This window comes from Lampetra planeri, chromosome 21 (genome assembly GCF_965212315.1).
Source record: "Lampetra planeri chromosome 21, kcLamPlan1.2.h2, whole genome shotgun sequence".
Lineage (NCBI taxonomy): Eukaryota > Metazoa > Chordata > Hyperoartia > Petromyzontiformes > Petromyzontidae > Lampetra > Lampetra planeri.
In genome coordinates, this window is record NC_136127.1 from 693,080 (window position 1) to 712,814 (window position 19,735).

Consider the following 19,735-nt stretch of genomic DNA (forward strand, 5'->3'; position numbering starts at 1 on the left):
CAAGGCATCTGGAATTCCTTTTTTACCTGCTTTGTTTATCGGTTAGCTTCTCGGGACCACCTGTGGGGTTACTGTGCTTAAAGGAAACGAGGCAGATCCACTCTTAGATAGCCCATGGGCTCAGTGCTACCAGCTGCAAATTCCTTATAATCGAACGTGATTCTCCCTCAGACAGCGCATGCAGCTCCCTGCTCTCGCCCCCCCCCTTCTCCTTCCTCACCCCTCATATATTTAAAATTCCAACGATGGGCTCCATAAAGAACGCGTACGACTTGTAACTCCGGCCGGTATGTTTATTGTTTGAGTGGACCATGTGTTGGTGAACCTGATTAAAGAGAATAACAGCATCATTATTATTTCTTCCATACCTTGAATTTCAGTAATTTTCGAGCTATTTTTTGTTTGTTAAGTTTAGCATTTTTGTTTAATATTCAAATTGAAAGGTAATTCGACACAGTGGAAATGTATTTAGTCATCCATGCTCAAATAAACCGAGCCCTAAGTAAAACACACGTCTAAATAATACAAAACAGCGGCATAAATGGAACGGGAAAATAAGTGTATCGTCTCTGTTCACAGCATCCACAAATTCAGAAGAAGTCTCAGTACATCAAGTACCTTTGCTGTGATGATGCGAGTGGGCTGCAGCAGTGGGTGACTGGCATTCGTGTCGCCAAGGTGGGTCTCCATCGCATCTCCTGCCCCCCACCCCCCAGCATCTTGCTCGTAAATGGAAAACACGAACAGTATGCACGATACAAATGTGGCTTTTTAATTCCATGCTCCCTCTGTTTTGCATGGTCAAAAGCACTGACTTTGTTGTCTATGCTAATTTGGTGCTCTGTCTGAGCGGCAGGTCCAAGGCCGACATCGTCTCCATCCCTCCTCTGTTCTCTGCCCTCTTCATGTCCACAAATGCCCCCTTCCTTCAGCTCCTCCAACATCCCAACCGTTTCGTTCTTTCCCCTTCATTTTTCCTTCTATAACGTCCTTCGTCAAACGGTCCCCGCATATAATTTGTCCAATCCGGTTCTTCTTTCTCCCCCTGGTGACTTCCATTGGTGTTTTTCTTTCGTTAATGCTATTCAAGATATCTTCATTCGTCTTCTCTGCTCAGATCATTCTCTGCATCCTTCTCCATATCCACATCATGAACACTTCTAAACTGTCTCATTTTGTCCACATGTCCTCTCGATTCAAAGCTGTGCTCTGCACCGTTGTGATAATTTCCCTCTTGACAATTTTTCTTATCCTTATCGACAACTCTCCCCTGTTACCAAATTCCTCTTGCCAACCAACCCTTGATATTATTTCTGCTACACACCCTTCATCTTCCGTGATCAATATCTTTACCTATGCTATACCCGGTTTTCCAGCAACTATGATATTTATCTTCCTTTACCCTTCCTTGATATTCAAGTTACAACTTAGTTTCATGAAATCCGATTGTAAGTAAAAAAAAGAAAGAGAGATAATTATGCAACTATGCGAACGTTGGCAGAAGGGTCTCCAGCAGGGGGAGCTCCGCTAACACCACCCACAGTCTGTCCTCTTATAACTCAGTGGTAGTTGCATTCCTGAAGAACACCATGTGATGGAAAAATCGCGCTATAATATATAATATAGGGTGTAAAGCACAGTCCATGATAACACGTGAGATGCGTACGCAGGCCTAACAAAGAATAAGGCGCGTGGGTAGCATTTAGAAGCATCCAGCAGCATCCCAATGCCTTGTGTGATGCTACGCCAAGGCAGCCATGTAACCGCTCATTCCTACTTGCGCAACATAGTTCTGTTCATTCAATCACGTTATATCCATTGTGCATCCGCCTTATAACAAAAATGCATTCCCTAATACATTAATTGCCTTATATCCATTTTACATAATGAAAACACACGGCGTTATAGGAGAACAGACTGCTCGCCATGCCGGTCACACGTCTTGAAAGACGTAGAGTTACCCACACTTTACCCCACCACACACAGTCTCTGCTGACCAGCTAACCACTGAGTCTCCATTACAATGCTGAGTGGACACAGCCAGGGGCAGGTTTTGGGCCACTTGCCCTGTTATTGGCAACTGCAGCACCTGGAAATGGAATTCCACCGGTGACCTCCGGCTTTCAAGCGCAGCGAGCTGACCATTAATTTGCTGCATCACATGACTCGTTAGTGTTTTACAAACTGTGTCTAATTTCAGTTACGTTTGCAATTTAGCTGACATTCAATTTCAAGTGTGTCCATATCGCACATTCAGTAAGTTGATGTTAAAGCAATCGATGGTGAATAATGAAATTTGTAGACCAGGTATGTTACATTACGTCTTAGAAACTATCCAATGTTTTATGGGATGCATACGATGCACGTACTCAAACTATTATTTATTTATATGTTGTTACCCTGGAAGGCCTTATTGAGTCCCAAAAATATTTTTCAGGAGGTTTCTGCAAAATGTTTTTTGTCATAGCGAAAGTATGATCCAAATTGCTTAATTTTCAGGTATTTTTTTTTGCATTGACATGTTTGGCCAATACCTTTGACAGTATGTGAGGAAACCAGAGAAGCTGGAGGAAACCCATGCAGGACAGAGCGAGAGAACAAACAAACATCATGCACAAAGGTGCCCAAATCAGGAATCAAACCCAGGCCCTTCTTGCTGAGCAAACATTTGTTCCCAATGCGCCACCCTGCCCACCCATCGGCCATATTTTATTATGTTTTATTTTTATTATTTTATTACTTCCCTTCTACGTGACTTTACCGAAAGAACCAAGAAGATATTTGTCTCCTTGTTAAAATCCTTTGATCCTGTGGGGCTCGTAGGGGAGTAATGATGCCTCTTAATAATGGTGTGTACAATAGAGACAATGGACTTGTTTTATTTTTATAGTATGGGCGCACGATGTACGACAACTATCAAGATGCTTTGAAGAGGGCCGAGGTGACCTCGGACTGGTCATCCCTCTCCTCCTCCAGCATGAAGTCCGCTTCAAGCTCTGGAAGCATTCCGGGTACGTTGCTTCCCTGGGAGCCTGAGTACAGAATGACATGTGCTGTTATAAAATTTGCTTCAGCCAAATCTTGCCATGACCCCGATTCTATGAGGGAGTTAAGATGGCTAAGCATTGTAGAGTTAGGAGAGAAGTTGGGGATAGTCAAGGACCAATTTTAAGTTGATTTTGTCAGTCAACCAATATTTTTATAAAATAACAAATATTTACAACATTCATGTAGAAAAAACATTAATAATAACGTGAATTACATTTCGATTTAAAGCTTTCGTGACTGCAGGGATTCTTCTTCTTGGTTCTTTCGGTAAAGTCACGTAGAAGGGAAATAATTAAATAATAAAAATTATACATAATTAATACAATTCTCATGACGTTTCGGCCATAACGCAAGCAGCCGTCCTCAGGTGAAGAAAAAGAGCTGTCGGAAAGACAGCGTCCTAATGAACACTGCTAAGCTTGGCAGCGTATTTTAAGCTGGGTGGGAGGAGGAGAGCGCCTTGACAAAGAGTTTACATGTCAACAGATGACAAATGCAGATATGGGATTAGTCACTCCTTGTGGAATGTGTAGGCGGTGGGGGGTCTCAAAGTCATATTATGTGAGTGTATTATGTAGGATTAGCAGTAATGAAGGGAAATTTTTATAATAAAGAACTGCAACAGCCCAAACCACCGCGTATCAAGCTAGTGCATTATGTGGAAAACAAAAAAGGAGTTTCTAAAGAACTACACATACCCTACTACCATACAATAAACCGATGTGAAAAAACTAAATATAAACTACATCAATATAATCAATGTACTCAATATACTCTACAATAAACTGAGCTGTTAACATTAAGTTACTGGGTATACACTGCACTATATAATGACTACCATATAGTAAACTGATTAAAAAAACTATAATATAAACTACATCAATATAATCAATAAACTAAATATACTCGCCAATAAGCTGAGCTACTAACAATAAGTCATTATAAATTACACTTCTATGTCGAAAAAAGTGGCGGGTTTTTTCTTTAACGTTAGCACCACGGAAAGCGGCGAGCATTGTTCAGACGGTCGAGTCCATCTATGCTCGGAACGGAGGAGGGGGGAGATAGAGAGAAACAACCATGGTGCGCTATTTTGTCCTGTGCTGCGTTACAACTATACTACAAACTAGACTACTATACATGACAATATTATACCTTCCAATCTAAACTACACCGTATGATATTGTATACACAGCCCCAATATAAGCTCTATCATTATGCATTATATTGATATGCCTCCAACTACACTTTTTTCTACATCACACAACTATACACCGTACTATACACTGCCATAGACAAACCCCAACATTGAATTATACACTGCGTTACTACCTTAGACTATACATTGTAATATTACACTACTAGCTGTACTACCCGGCTTCGCCCGGGACTTGGATCCACCACACCTGGCCGCCTTTGTCTCCCCAGTGGCAATGTTCACACACCACACCAGTTACTCGTTTGAGGCTGAGTCGACCTAGGGGAGGCCCAGGAGCGGTTGAAATAATCGTTACCGGTGGTGGCCGTGAGGCGGAATCGAACTCGGGTCGCTGGGTTCGTAGCGCGGCGCGCTAACCACTACACTACAATGCGCGGGTCACTTGACAGATTTGACGTCACAGCTCACTTGCTGTGCAAAAAATATATTCATACGTGAGCTCCCCTCCAAAAAACAAAAACAAAAGTGTACTTTTATAATTTTTGCATGGTGTACAGTCTGGAAAGTACCCACATGGCAAATTTGCAGTTTGTTGCATGTCGGGAAGTACGCTAAACATTTTGAACAGACACACATATTCACAACTTTGCCTTTTATATGTATGGAGATGTATTATTCTACAAACCCTACTGTATACCACACTGTTGTATATTCACTATACAATTACTATACTATATATTATCTTATACATTCTATTAAACATTACACTATTGTACTATTTATTATTATACAATCTACTAAACACCATACCATTGACTGTTGCGTGAAAGGTACTAAGAGGAAGCAAAGAAATATGTCAGTGGGAGAGTGGTAGTAGGAAACTTGCAGCGGAGCAAAGACTCCGATCCTTGAAGAGACTACAAAAGCTATACAGTCAATGCTAGCGAATGGAATGTGGTCTGAAAGTCACCGTAAATGTGAACACAATCAATCAAGACCCGAAATGATTTATCATGTCCTTCCAATGATTGCTGAGCCAGAATCCATCTTCTCGGTTGAAATTGTCTTTGTTTGTTTCTGTGGATGGCCTCATGAACGAATCTCTCATGGTAGCCGGATGGCTTGCAGAGAACCTCCGTCTTGGAGAAGTCAATGTCATTTGAGCCCACTGAATTATAACAATGGTCTGCCACGGCTGAGGTGTTGGTCCTACCGTGTTTCAGGTCTGCTTTGTGTTCACGGATGCGGTCAGAGACATGTCGTTTGGTTTCTCCAATGTAACTGCTACCACAGAGGCAACTTAGTTTGTAGACGCCAGGGTACTGTATGTCTGGAATCACATATTTTACAGACGGGACCAGATCACGGATTTTATGTACTGGGTTGAATCTGACCTGGATCTTGTGTTTATTCAGGATTTTGGAGATATTTTTTGTGACCCCCGCAATGTAGCGTAAGGTGATGGTTTTGAATGGCTCCTCAAGAGGATCCTTCTTCATGGTTGGAGTGATGGCTTTGCGGATTGTGTAGTCGGAGTAACCATTATCCTTGAAAGCTTGGTGTACGTGCTTGAGTTCACTGGCAATGTGTTCCTGGTCGGAGATGCATTGGGCTCGATGGTGTAGAGTCTTGATGAAGGAATTCTTCTGGGATGGATGATGGTGGGAACCCGGTTTTAGGTAAGCATCCGTATGGGTAGCTTTCCTGTAGACAGAGTGGCTCATTGAACCATCAGGTCTCTTTTTTATTTAGGACATCCAAAAAGGGTAGCTTGCCATCTTTTTCAACTTCCATGGTGAATCTGATGGCTTGGTGTATGGAATTGATGTGGTCGAGGAATTGGTCTAGAGCAGGCCGGCCATGTGGCCAGATGAAAAAAGTGTTATCCACGTACCTCTTCCATAAGGTCGGGCGTAGAGTGGCAGTCTAGATTGTGTCAGCCTCAAATTTCTACATGAAAACGTTGGCTACAACCGGAGATAGGCGGGGGTCACAAAAAAGATCTAAAAAAATCCTGAATAAACACAAGATCCAGGTCCGATTCAACACAGTACATAAAATCCGTGATCTGGTCCCGTCTGTAAACGATGTGATTCCAGACATACAGTACCTTGGCGTCTACAAACTAAGTTGCCTCTGTGGTAGCAGTTACATTGGAGAAACCAAACGACATGTCTCGGACCGCATCCGTGAACACAAAGCAGACCTGAAACACGGTAGGACCAACACCTCAGCCGTGGCAGACCATTGTTATAATTCAGTGGGCTCACATGACATTGACTTCTCCAAGACGGAGGTTCTCTGCAAGCCATCCGGCTACCATGAGAGATTCGTTCATGAGGCCATCCACATATACAAACACAGAGACAATTTCAACCGAGAAGATGGATTTTGGCTCAGCAATCATTGGAAGGACGTGATAAACCTTTTCGGGTCTTGATTGATTGTGTTGACGTTTACGGTAACTTTCAGACCGCATTCCATTCTCTGGCATTGACTATATAGCTTTTGTATTCTCTTCACGGATCGGAGTCTTTGCTCCGCTGCAAGTTTCCTGCTACCACTCTCCCACTGACATATTTCTTTGCTTCCTCTTAGTACCTTTCACGCGACAGTCAATGGTATGGTGTTTAGTAGATTGTATAATAATAAATAGTACAATAGTGTAATGTTTAATAGAATGTATAAGATAATATATAGTATCGTAATTGTATAGTGAATATACAACAGTGTGGTATACAGTAGGGTTTGTAGAATAATACATCTCTATATATATGAAAGGCAAAGTTGTGAATATGTGTGTCTGTTCAAAATGTTTAGCGTACTTCCCGACATGCAACAAACTGCAAATTTGCCATGTGGGTACTTTCCAGACTGTACACAATGCAAAAATTATAAAAGTACACTTTTGTTTTTGTTTTTTGGAGCGGACCTCAAGAATGCATATATTGTTTGCACAGCAGGTGAGCTGTGACGTCAAATCTGTCACGTGACCGGCGCATTGTAGTGTAGTGGTTAGTGCGCCGCGCTACGAACCCGGCGACCCGAGTTCGATTCCCGCTCACGGCCACCACCGGTAACGATTATTTCAACTGCTCCTGGGCCTCCCCTAGGTCGACTCGGCCTCAAACGAGTAACTGGTGTGGTGTGTTAACATCGCCACTGGGGAGACAAAGGTGGCCAGGCGTGGTGGATCCAAGTCCCGGGCGAAGCCGGGTAGTACAGCTAGTAGTGTAATATTACAATGTATAGTCTAAGGTACAGGGTAGTGTATAGTAACGCAGTGTATAATTCAATGTTGGGGTTTGTCTATGGCAGTGTATAGTACGGTGTATAGTCGTGTGATGTAGAAAAAAGTTTAGTTGGAGGCATATCAATATAATGCATGATGTTAGAGCTTATATTGGGCTGTGTATACGATATCATACAGTGTAGTTTATATTGGAAGGTATAATATTACAATGTATAGTAGTCTAGTTTGTAGCATAATTGTAATGCAGCACAGGACAGAATAGCGCACCATGGTTGTTTCTCTCTATCTCCCCCCTCCTCCGTTCCGAGCATAGATGGACTCGTCTGTCTGAACAACGCTCGCCGCTTTCCGTGGTGCTAATGTAGTGGTGGTATTGACGTGCGCCGACTGTGACAGTGATGGATCACGGGGCGGCGCGGGGTGCGGGGTTGGGCACGCGTTGTGGGCGTGGTGTGGACGCGCGCGCCGGGAGTGACAGATGACGAGGCGGCGCGGAGTGAGTGGTGAGGCACGATGAGATGTGGGAAAAGAGGATCGTAGCCAGCACCCGGCGATTGGTCGAATAAGTGGGTGCTCGCAGCGACGTCCGCAGGTGGGGTATAAAGGGGGACGCGCGAGAGCACTCGGGGAGAGTTACCCAGTTGAAGACCCGAAGACGGAGCTGAAGACCTAGTGAAGCCGAGTAGCTCAGTGGCGTTAGTCGCCGAGTAGCTAAGTGGATGTTGGTCATCCGAGTAGCTCAGTGGCGTTAGTCGCCGAGTAGCTAAGTGGATGTTGGTCATCCGAGTAGCTCAGTGGGCGTTAGTCGCCAAGTAGCTAAGTGGGTGTTGTCACCCGAGTACTAAGTGGATGTTGGTCATCCGAGTAGCTCAGTGGCGTTAGTCGCCAAGTAGCTAAGAGGATGTTGGTCATCCGAGTAGCTCAGTGGGCGTTAGTCGCCAAGTAGCTAAGTGGGTGTTTGTCACCCGAGTACTAAGTGGATGTTGGTCATCCGAGTAACTCAGTGGGCGTTAGTCGCCAAGTAGCTAAGTGGGTGTTTGTCACCCGAGTACTAAGTGGATGTTGGTCATCCGAGTAACTCAGTGGGCGTTAGTCGCCAAGTAGCGAAGTGGGTGTTTGTCACCCGAGATACAAAGTAGGTGTTAGTCACCTGTAACCAAGTTTGATAAAATAAAGAGTGTGTTACCCGGGAAGTCGTCTCCCGTGGAGTTACTACATTACAACTGGCGTCAGAAGTAAACCTGTCTTCAAGAAGTATGGACACAAGGAAGACTACCCGTACCCACGAGCGAGGTCGGGATGACGACGGCGTACCGGGGACACCGACCTCGGGAGTAGAGGACGAGGAGTTGCCGCCGATGCAGCACTTCGCGGTGATGGCCGACGCTCCGCTTGCCTCCGACACCGGCCTCCAGGACGCGCACGCCCGCTTGGCGGAGTTGCTACTCGCCGCCGCCGCTGTCTTGGCCGACATCTCCGTTCCGGCGAGCGGAAAAACGGCTGCGGGGGTCGTGGAGGAAGCGACGGTGGAGGATTCCCGCCAAAGGGCGCTTCGCGCCAAAAGCCTGGAAGTTGCCGCCGTTTTTGGGGGGCCGCCACCGATTGGCGGGAAAGACGGACGCCACGTGGCCGGACACCTCCGCGCAGCGCAGCCCACGTCATCGGCGCGCGCCGGAGCCCTCCATTTTGCGCCTGACAACCGAGCCGACATTTTACACAACTCCAGCGGAGCGCGGGAAAATCTCTCCGACGTCGACGACGATCGGGTCCTCCAGCAAAGATTGCCCGCGCTGTCGGCGTTCAAGGCGGATGGGGGCGACTGGGGAGCCTTCCAACGAAGGTTCCTCGCTCATCAGGAGATGTCGGGGTGGTCCGACACCACTGCCCTGCGTGCGTTGCCAGCGATGCTTGACGACGACGCGCTTGCAGCCTTCACATCTGCTGCAAGGTCGTCCCGCTCTACGCTCCAGGCCGCACTACACCTGATGGCGAAGGTGTTCGGGCCGCCCTCCACGTGCCGCCACCAGTTCTACGATCGGCGGAAGGTGGCTGGGGAAACGACGCTAGCCTACCGCACGGCACTGCTCGCCTTGGCGGACGCGGCTTTTCCCCGCATGGATAAGGAGGGGAAGGACGCCATGGTGACGGAGCAGCTGCTGGTGTTGGCCCACGAGTTGGGGGTCCCCATCAACGTGGCAGACGAGATGGAGATCTGCTCCCTGGCGATCGCCACGAGCATTCACGCGTACGAGGTCCTCAAACGCAAGCCGGGGGTCGTCTGCAAATGGCCGGGGAATGCGGCACTGGCCGCCACGATCGCCGAACCTCAGCCAGCTGCGGTGCAGGAGCGGGCCTTCGCTGCACCGTGTCCGGGGGAGTGGAGAACGGGAGGTCGTTCGCCCACACGTTCGCCCCGCAAGCTGGAGCAACCGAAACCTACGACGTCCGTCGTCTGCTACAACTGCGGCCTTCGGGGTCACGTCGCAGCCGGGTGCCGGGCCCCGCGTCCGCGCACCGCAGGACCACGTCGGGACGACGACCAGGGCCACAAGTCATCCCAACAAAACCCGGCAAGTCGCGGCACCTCACACGTTCGGTCCACAAACACGGCACATTCGGGTCGCCGCTTCGCGGTGGGGGGTTCGCGGCTGGGTGCCGGGGGTTCAATTCGGCGGGGGGGGTCCGTACGCGGCCCGCAAGCAGTCGAGTGGTCCGAATTGGCCCACAGGATCGTGGCTGCGTCAGCCGGGTCGTCCGTGGTAACGGGGTTCATTGACGGGGTTGAGGTCCGGGTGCTTGTTGACACGGGTGCGTCGGCCACCATCATCTCGGACCTTATTTATAACATCCTTCCCGTCCAAAGTAGACCCCTTCTGCCGGTAGACGTGCCATTTTATGCGGCGAATGGGGGATCCCTGGGGATCATCGGCCAGATTCGGGCGACTATTTGCATTGGGGACATTAAATTAGCGGGCCCTATTTTTGTATCATCATCGCTGGCCGTTCCCTGTTTGCTAGGTACGGACTTTTTGTCAAAAATGCCCATCAAAATTCTTATTGATCAGGCCTGCATAGAGCTTCCGTCAGGTCGGCGGGTTGCCTTCTTGTCGAGCCCTATCAAAGTGCGCACGGTTTGTGCGACGGTGCAGGCGCTGGCGACTCACACTGTACGGGTACCCCCGGGATCGCAAATGTTAGTACCCCTTCGGTTCAGGAAGCCACTCGAGGTGGGTGCGGAGGCACAGGGGGTGCTGTTGGGGCCGTCAAACAGAGCCAGTAAGGGCCTCGACTTAGCGGTTGCTCAAACCATGGTGAGAGGGGACAGTGAGCCGTTCGTAATGGTCCTGAATACGGGGTCGCGGCCGGCCGTAATTGCGCAGGGAACGGTGCTGGCTCACGCCGCGCCGCTGCCCGTTGAGGAACGGCTCGTGGCTCAAGCAGATTTTACTGTCGAGTCGCATCCTCAAAGTGATGAGGGGACTGAGTGGTTGGACTCGCTGTGTGCGGGTTCTGCTAACTTGTCCGGGGTGCAATTGGGAGCATTGAGGGGTTTGCTCATCGAGTTTGCTGACGTGTTCAGCAAACATAAGTACGATATCGGCTGCACTGACCTGTTGCGCCACCACATAGCTACAGGGGACGCGGCCCCTATTCGTCAGAATCCTTTCCGGCTCAGCCCGGCCGAGAAGGAACATGTGCAATCGGCGGTTAATGATATGTTGGCGGCCGATATCATTTCGCCCTCTTCTAGTCCGTGGGGTGCTCCTATTGTCCTAGTAAAGAAACAGGACGGGTCCTTGCGGTTTTGTGTCGATTTCCGCCGCTTAAACAAAATCTCGATGGCGGATGCGTATCCGCTCCCCAGGATGGATGAGTCGCTGGATGCCTTGGCGGGAGCGCAGTTTTTTTCCACACTCGATCTGCTTTCTGGATTTTGGCAATTGCCACTCGATAACGAGTCTAAACCTAAAACTGCTTTCCGCACACCTGGGGGCCTTTTTGAATTCAACCGTTTGCCCATGGGCTTACATTCCGCCCCCGCCACGTTCCAGAGACTCATGGAATTGGTTTTGTCAGGCCTCCAATGGGATACCTGTTTGATTTATCTTGACGATATTATCGTCTTTAGTCGGACTTTCGAGGAGCACCTCCAGCGACTGAGAGCGGTGTTCCTCAGGATGCGTTCCGCTAAGCTAAAATTTAAACCGGCTAAATGTTTTCTGCTTCGGGAATCTGTCAGGTATTTGGGCCATATCGTGAGTCGTTCAGGGATCTCGACGGACCCTGCTAAGACGCATTGCGTCAGCTCATGGCCAACGCCAACCTCGGTCACGGAGGTTCGTAGTTTCATTGGTTTTGCCTCCTATTACCGTCGTTTTGTCAGGCAATTTGCCACCATAGCCAAGCCCCTGCACGCTTTGACGGCTAAGGGTGTGAGGTTTCACTGGGGGGCAGAGGAGGAGGATGCGTTCTGCTCCCTCCGTGACGCTTTGGTGCAGGCTCCCCCCTTGTGTTACCCCGATTTCACACAACCGTTTTTGCTTGACACGGACGCCAGCAATACGGGTATCGGGGGGGTGCTCTCACAGTTGGTCGGGGGGGTTGAACGGGTGGTCGCCTACGGTAGTAGGGTTCTTTCCCCCGCAGAACAACGCTATTGCGTAACTCGTCGTGAATTGTTAGCCATTGTGTTTTTTACACAGCAATTCAGGCCGTATCTTTACGGCCGTCATTTTACGGTCCGGACGGACCATGCGGCTCTACAATACGCTATGCGCGTGGCGCAGCCATCGGGCCAATTGTCCCGATGGTTGGAGGTCCTTCAAGACTACCAATTCACGACGATTTACCGAAAAGGGTTGCGGCACTCAAACGCGGACGCCTTGTCGCGGTTGCCGCCGTGCACGGACTGCACATGTTTGTTGGGATCAGCGCGGTGCAAACCCCCGGTCGCCGGCGCCCCGGGAGTTGCGCTCGCCGCCACTGACACCCCGGGAGAGGACGCCCCCACGGGGAGGGATTCGCTGTTGTCGTTGCCCCTCATTGAGTGGGGCCGCCTCCAGATGTCCGACAGCTCCCTACTTACGCTGCGTCGGAAAGTTGGCGCTCCCGAACAAGGGGAGGCGCGGGTCGGTTCCTGGGTGTGCAGACAGGGCCTGTTGATGAGGTGGGACAACATGTCCCGGCGTCACGTGCTCGTGGTGCCTGTTGCTATGCGGGGTAGGATTGTTCTGGCAGCTCATGAACGGCTCATGCATCTGGGTTTTCACAAAACGCTCGCCCTAATCCAGCGAGACTATTATTGGCCGGGGATGGGTAACGACGTGGCGAATATTCTTAAGGGATGCGTAGAGTGCGCCAAAAGGAAACCGCCACCATTGGCGGCTAATCCACCGCTGCAATCCATTCAGGTTTCGCGTATAAACGAATTGGTAGCGTTGGACATCTTGGGGCCCTTTCCGGTTACACCAAGGGGAAATAGGTTCCTGCTGGTTGGCGTGGAATACTTCACCCGATGGCCTATGGCATGGCCGCTCGCCAACCAGTCGGCTGCGGCGGTGGCGGACGCCTTTGTCCAGGGTTATGTGTTGGACAAGGGCGCCCCCGAACGCTTGCTGACGGATCAAGGGAAGAATTTTTCGAGCGTTTTGTTGCGCGAGGTGTGCGACCTGTTGGGTACAAAGAAAGTGCGTACTTCCCCCTACCACCCGCAGACTGACGGGATGGTTGAGCGTCTGAACAGAACGATTACGTCTATGTTGTGCCAACAGGTCTGCGACGATCAGGTTGATTGGGACTTACAGGTGCCGGGGGTACTCGCGGCCTATCGAATGGCCCCTCATGCGGCGACAGGGTTTTCCCCATTTTTTCTTATGTATGGGCGGGAGGCCGATCCGGCCATGGACGTCCAACTGGGGATTTCCCAGCCACGTGCAAAATCTAAATTGGCAGACCACATCAAATTTAATATCGCCAAATTGACTGAAGCGCGGGAGGGGGCAAGGTTGAATTCGCGGTCGCGGCAAATTGCAAACGAGAAATTGCATGAGCGGAGGGTGCATACGCATGATTGGAAACCAGGCGATAAGGCCTGGCTGCATTGTCCACATGCACCGTTGGCTACGTCCCCCAAGTTGTTGAGACCTTGGAGGGGACCGGTGGAAATTGTGCGGGTTGCACGGCCCCAGAGTATACAGATTAAATGGGGGAAACGCCGTTGGTATGTGCACCCCTCCCGACTGAAGCCCTATGCGGCACCGTGTGACCCCGTTCTGTGCCGTGACGACCGGGCGTGTGATGTGACCGTCGACTCGGGGAGGGAGGTGTCGCAGGCTGATCCTCACGTGTCTCCACCTGACCCACCCCCAGGTGCCTCGGGCTTGACGGCTGCTGACCATCGAGAGCCTGAACCCCGGGGCACGCACGAGTCCTCGATGCCTGGCCGATGTCTTCCTGAACCGCCGGCACCACCGGACGTTCAACCGCGTCTGGTGCCGTACGACGGACCGGCAAGGCGGACTCGGGCTAGGTCTCAACAATTTTCATGAGGACGGGTTTTTTTTGTGCTCTACACCGAGCTCGCCCGGTGTTCCCCTCTGCCGGGATAATGTCCCGTTGTAGGGACGCTCGGAAGAAAAGGGGACACTGCACGAGTCGAAAGAAAAAAAAAAAATTTCCATTTATTTTTTTTTGTGTATACACATTGCTATTGTCACTCGCCGGGTTGTATATATTGTTCTGTTGTCGCGGTGGCATTGGTTGAGGGTTGCGGATGGTGGTGTTCGCGTCGTGTTGTGTTGTTAGCTTAGTTGTTGTTCTTGTTGTTGTGTTGTGTTACGGGGCACACAGGGAGGGTTTGTAATTTTTGTAGCAGCCGGGGCGGCTGCGAGCTATGTGGTAGGGGGTGATGTAGTGGTGGTATTGACGTGCGCCGACTGTGACAGTGATGGATCATGGGGCGGCGCGGGGTGCGGGGTTGGGCACGCGTTGTGGGCGTGGTGTGGACGCGCGCGCCGGGAGTGACAGATGACGAGGCGGCGCGGAGTGAGTGGTGAGGCACGATGAGATGTGGGAAAAGAGGATCGTAGCCAGCACCCGGCGATTGGTCGAATAAGTGGGTGCTCGCAGCGACGTCCGCAGGTGGGGTATAAAGGGGGACGCGCGAGAGCACTCGGGGAGAGTTACCCAGTTGAAGACCCGAAGACGGAGCTGAAGACCTAGTGAAGCCGAGTAGCTCAGTGGCGTTAGTCGCCGAGTAGCTAAGTGGATGTTGGTCATCCGAGTAGCTCAGTGGCGTTAGTCGCCGAGTAGCTAAGTGGATGTTGGTCATCCGAGTAGCTCAGTGGGCGTTAGTCGCCAAGTAGCTAAGTGGGTGTTGTCACCCGAGTACTAAGTGGATGTTGGTCATCCGAGTAGCTCAGTGGCGTTAGTCGCCAAGTAGCTAAGAGGATGTTGGTCATCCGAGTAGCTCAGTGGGCGTTAGTCGCCAAGTAGCTAAGTGGGTGTTTGTCACCCGAGTACTAAGTGGATGTTGGTCATCCGAGTAACTCAGTGGGCGTTAGTCGCCAAGTAGCTAAGTGGGTGTTTGTCACCCGAGTACTAAGTGGATGTTGGTCATCCGAGTAACTCAGTGGGCGTTAGTCGCCAAGTAGCGAAGTGGGTGTTTGTCACCCGAGATACAAAGTAGGTGTTAGTCACCTGTAACCAAGTTTGATAAAATAAAGAGTGTGTTACCCGGGAAGTCGTCTCCCGTGGAGTTACTACATTACACTAACGTTAAAGATAAAACCGCCACATTTTTCGACATAGAAGTGTAATGTAAAATGACTTATTGTTAGTAGCTCAGCTTATTGGAGAGTATATTGAGTTTATTGATTATATTGATGTAGTTTATATTTTATGTTTTTTATCAGTTTACTATATGGTAGTCATAATATAGTGTAGTGTATACCCAGTTACTTAATGTTAACAGCTCAGCTTATTGGAGAATATATTGAGTAAATTGATTATATTGATGTAGCTTATATTTAGCTTTTTCACATCGGTTTATTGTATGATAGTAGGGTATGTGTAGTTCTTTAGAAACTCCTTTTTTGTTTTCCACATAATGCACTAGCTTGATTACGCGGTGGTTTGGGCTGTTGCAGTTCTTTATTATTAAAATTTCCCTCCCTTTATTACTGCGAATCCTACATAATACACTCGCATAATATGACTTTGAGACCCCCCCACCGCCTACACATTCCACAAGGAGTGACTAATCCCATATCTGCATTTGTCATCAATATGCTACATTCCTCTGTTGATATGTAAACTTCTTTGTCAAGGCGCTCTCCTCCTCCCACCCAGCTTAAAATACGCTGCCAAGCTTAGCAGTGTTCATTTGGACGCTGTCTTTCCGACAGCTCTGTTTCATCACCTGAGAACGGCTGCTTGCGTTGTGGCCGAAACGTTGTGAGAATTTTATTTTATTATGTTTTATTATTTTATTATTTCCCTTCTACGTGACTTTACCAAAAGAACCAATAATATGAACGTGAATTACATTTATAGCGCATATTATGAATAATAACATGTATATAATTTCCAATACACGTAAATAAGCAGCCACAGACTTGCTGAACGCGCGCAGAGCAATGATGTCACGGTGGCCATGTTGCATGGGGTTGTCTGCCCGGCAGTTTGTTGGCAGTAAAAGGGGGACGACGACGACCTCGTCCATAGCAACGGCAGCCACGTCCCAGACTCACTGGAACTTGCATATCTACTTTAAACAAAACGATGTTTAGCCTTGCGGAATTTCGGAGTTGACTACAATTGCGGCCTGCTGGATTTCAGAAGCAATTTTTGTTCTCCATCCCCTGGTTCTTAAAGCTGCCTTGCATGTTTGTATACACGAAAATAAAGGCAAAGACAAAACATCCCCCCGTATAGCTTTTTCAGACTGTTGGGTCAAGTGCTGTTTGCAAAGACTTATGAAGGCCGGCACGACACACAGGAATGGGTTGTCGTACAGTAGTCCTTCGGTTAACAGTGACATCGGTTCCCGGTTTTTCAGTTAACGTTTCACCTCCCATAGGACTCCCCATGGTTTCGACTTATATAAAATGTTAATTAACAGGATGTTTACGTTATGCACGCGGGCACCAATTTCAGCCAATCCGAGCACTCATAAGTGGGGCTGAACCATGCATAAGTCAATCAGCAACGCCCATTTATGAGCGTTTAGACCTTGACTGCCTTTGTTTACATTACGCTTTCTGTTTTGGCAGTGGAAACGGCTCTCTTACATACTCAGTGATTTTTACTTATTTTTCAACTTATACGTGAATTCGATTAAACACTTGCTGAGCACAGGCCAAAAGACCCATAATGTAAAGCGGCCAACAACAAACATCACTATAATCAAATCTGTATTAAAGCTTTCGTGACTGCAGGGATTCATCTTCTTGGTTCTTTCGGTAAAGTCACGTAGAAGGGAAATAATAAAATAATAAAAGTAAAACATAATAAAATACAATTCTCACGACGTTTCGGTCACAACGCAAGCAGCCGACCTCAGGTGAAGAACAGGTCTGTCGGAAAGACAGCGTCTGAATGAACACCACCAAGCTTGGCAGCGTATATTTAAGCTGGGTTAGGGGAGGAAGGGCACCTTGACAAAGGAATTTGCATATCAACAGATGAATAGAGCATATTTATGGAAAATGCAGATATGGGATTAGTCACTACTTGTGGAATGCGTAGGAGGTGGGTGGGTCTCAAAGTCATTATGCCCGTGCATTATGTAGGATTAGCAGCAACAAAGGGAGGAGGTAGGGTTAGCAGTAATAAAGTGAAGGAATTTTAATAGTAAGGAGCTGCAGCAGCAAACCACCACGTAAAAAACTAAAATATAAACTACATCAATATCAATATACTAAATATACTCTCCAATAAGCTGAGCTACTAACAGTAATTCTAGATTTGAAGCTTTCGTGACTGCAAGGATTCATACTCTTAGTTTTTTCGGTAAAGTCACGTAGGTAAAATTAATAAAAATAAAACAATAAAAATCACGACGTTTCGGAGGCAACACAAGCTTCCGTCTTCAGGTGAAACCGTCACAGCAAAATATCTATACCTTATATAGTGGTTAAGGGGGGAGGAGCCAGGAAGGGCAGCGGGGGAGGAGGAGTTGTGAAGTGGTCAATTACTGCTTTTGTTATACTGCTGGGTGGGTAAATGAATTAGATACGATTAAGCCGCTCTTTGTTATGCTGTTTGTGCGCAAGTCACTGTGGGATGAATGGACTCGTGGTCAGGGACGTGTTGCGCAAGTATCTGTGGATGTACATAATAGAAAAGGAGCGGAAATGCCCATGTTTTTACCAGTGTTGGCTGACAATAAAGAGTACTGTTAAACGTTAGGGATGTTAACACTCGGTGAAGTAAAATAGTGCCTGTCAGATAAGATGGTCCAAAAATGTGTAATTAAATATTTTTTGCATGGTTGATAACATCTTTCCAATGATTACTAAGTTTGTACCCATCATCACGGTTGAAATTATGTCTGTGTTTGTATATCTGAATGGCTTCGTGTACAAACCTTTGATGGTAGCCAGAAGGCTTGCAGAGCACCTTAGTCTCGAAGAAAACAATCTCATGAGAGCCCACCGAGTTGTAGCAATGACCGGCAACGGTGGACGACTCAATTTTGCCGTGTTTCAAATCTGACTTGTGCTCGCGGACACGATCAGAGACATGACGTTTCGTTTCCCCAATGTAACAGTCACCACAGCTGCAACTCAGTTTATAGACTCCAGGGTATTGCAAGTCAGGGATGACATCCTTCACAGTCAGGGATGACATCCTTCACTGGAATTAGATCACGGATTTTATGTACTGTACTGAATCGGACTTGGATCTTATGTTTGTTTAGAATTTTGTGACCACCAGTCCATTCATCCCACAGTGACTTGCGCACAAACAGTATAACAAAGAGCGGCTTAATCATATCTAATTCATTTACCCACCCAGCAGCATAACAAAAGCAGTAATTGACCACTTCCCAACTCCTCCTCCCCCGCTGCCCTTCCTGGCTCCTCCCCCCTTAACCACTATATAAGGTACAGATATTTTGCTGTGACGGTTTCACCTGAAGACGGAAGCTTGTGTTGCCTCCGAAACGTCGTGATTTTTATTGTTTTAGTTTTATTAATTTTACCTACGTGACTTTACCGAAAGAACTAAGACTACTAACAGTAAGTCATACATTACAATTCTATGTCCCAAAAAATATACTATGCCTCCAGCTAAACTTTTTCCTTACATCACACGGATCTACCCCGTACTATATACTGCCATAGACAAATCCAACATTAAATTATATACTGCATTACTATACCACCCTATACCTTAGACTATACATTGTAATTTATTATATATTACAATGTATAGTCTAAGGTATGGGGTGGTATATATAATTTAATGTTGGGTTTGTATATGGCAGTATATAGTACAGACCTGTTCTTCACCTGAGGACGGCTGCTTGTGTTGTGGCCGAAACGTCGTGAGAATTGTATTTTATTACGTAAAATTTTTATTCTTTTATTATTTCCCTACTACGTGACTTTACCGAAAGAACCAAGAAGATAAATCTGTACTAGTTCAGGAGTTATAACGTTTGTTGAATTAAGTGAGGTTTACATGAGAAGTCGGGAAAAGGGATGATGGGAGGGAATTCCAAAGTGGAGCAGTGTAAAGGAAGAAGCAGAAGGAGAAGCGTAGTGACCTGCAGTGTGGCAAGTAGGTGGTTTCGTGAGTGGGTAGGTGGGTGTGATGTGAGCTGAACTGTGGTTGTTGAACAGTGTTGATTAAAAATAAAAAATAAACTGGCAGACCCAAGTCCTTATAATGGGTGTTGTAATTAATGTGTCAAATTCACGGGAAAAATAACAATGTATGCATCATAACAATAACAATATAGTAGCAATGAAAGAGTGATGAGGAGGTGACTGACTGACAGTGAGCGTGTGACTTTAGTGAATCGGTGAGTGTCGGATCACAAATCGCCCTGAACTGCTTTACATTGCATTCTATCAAGTGCAGCGAGGCAGGAACTTGGCTCTCTCTACCCCAGATAATCATCACTGCTCAATATTCCCCACAGCGAGTAGCAAAAGGCATCAGCTTGAGAGAAGAAACGCTCGGCACATGTCCTGGCACGGGGACACCACGAATCCACGGACGCATTTCCCTGGGGGGGCCTGCCATGTTTTCATCGCCCGTTTCTC

At 47.9% G+C, this 19,735-nt stretch overlaps 1 protein-coding gene across 2 annotated transcripts in view; it reads left to right on the forward strand.

Annotated features, from left to right (window-relative positions):
- Positions 1 to 19,735, forward strand: part of LOC144724496 (uncharacterized) — a 101,907-nt gene that overhangs the window by 69,543 nt on the left and 12,629 nt on the right. For both annotated transcript variants that reach the window (XM_078603693.1, XM_078603694.1), the window contains 2 exons: positions 580 to 678; positions 2,891 to 3,011. In XM_078603693.1, coding sequence (XP_078459819.1) covers positions 580 to 678; positions 2,891 to 3,011 — 220 coding nt within the window. The remainder of the gene's footprint in view (positions 1 to 579; positions 679 to 2,890; positions 3,012 to 19,735) is intronic.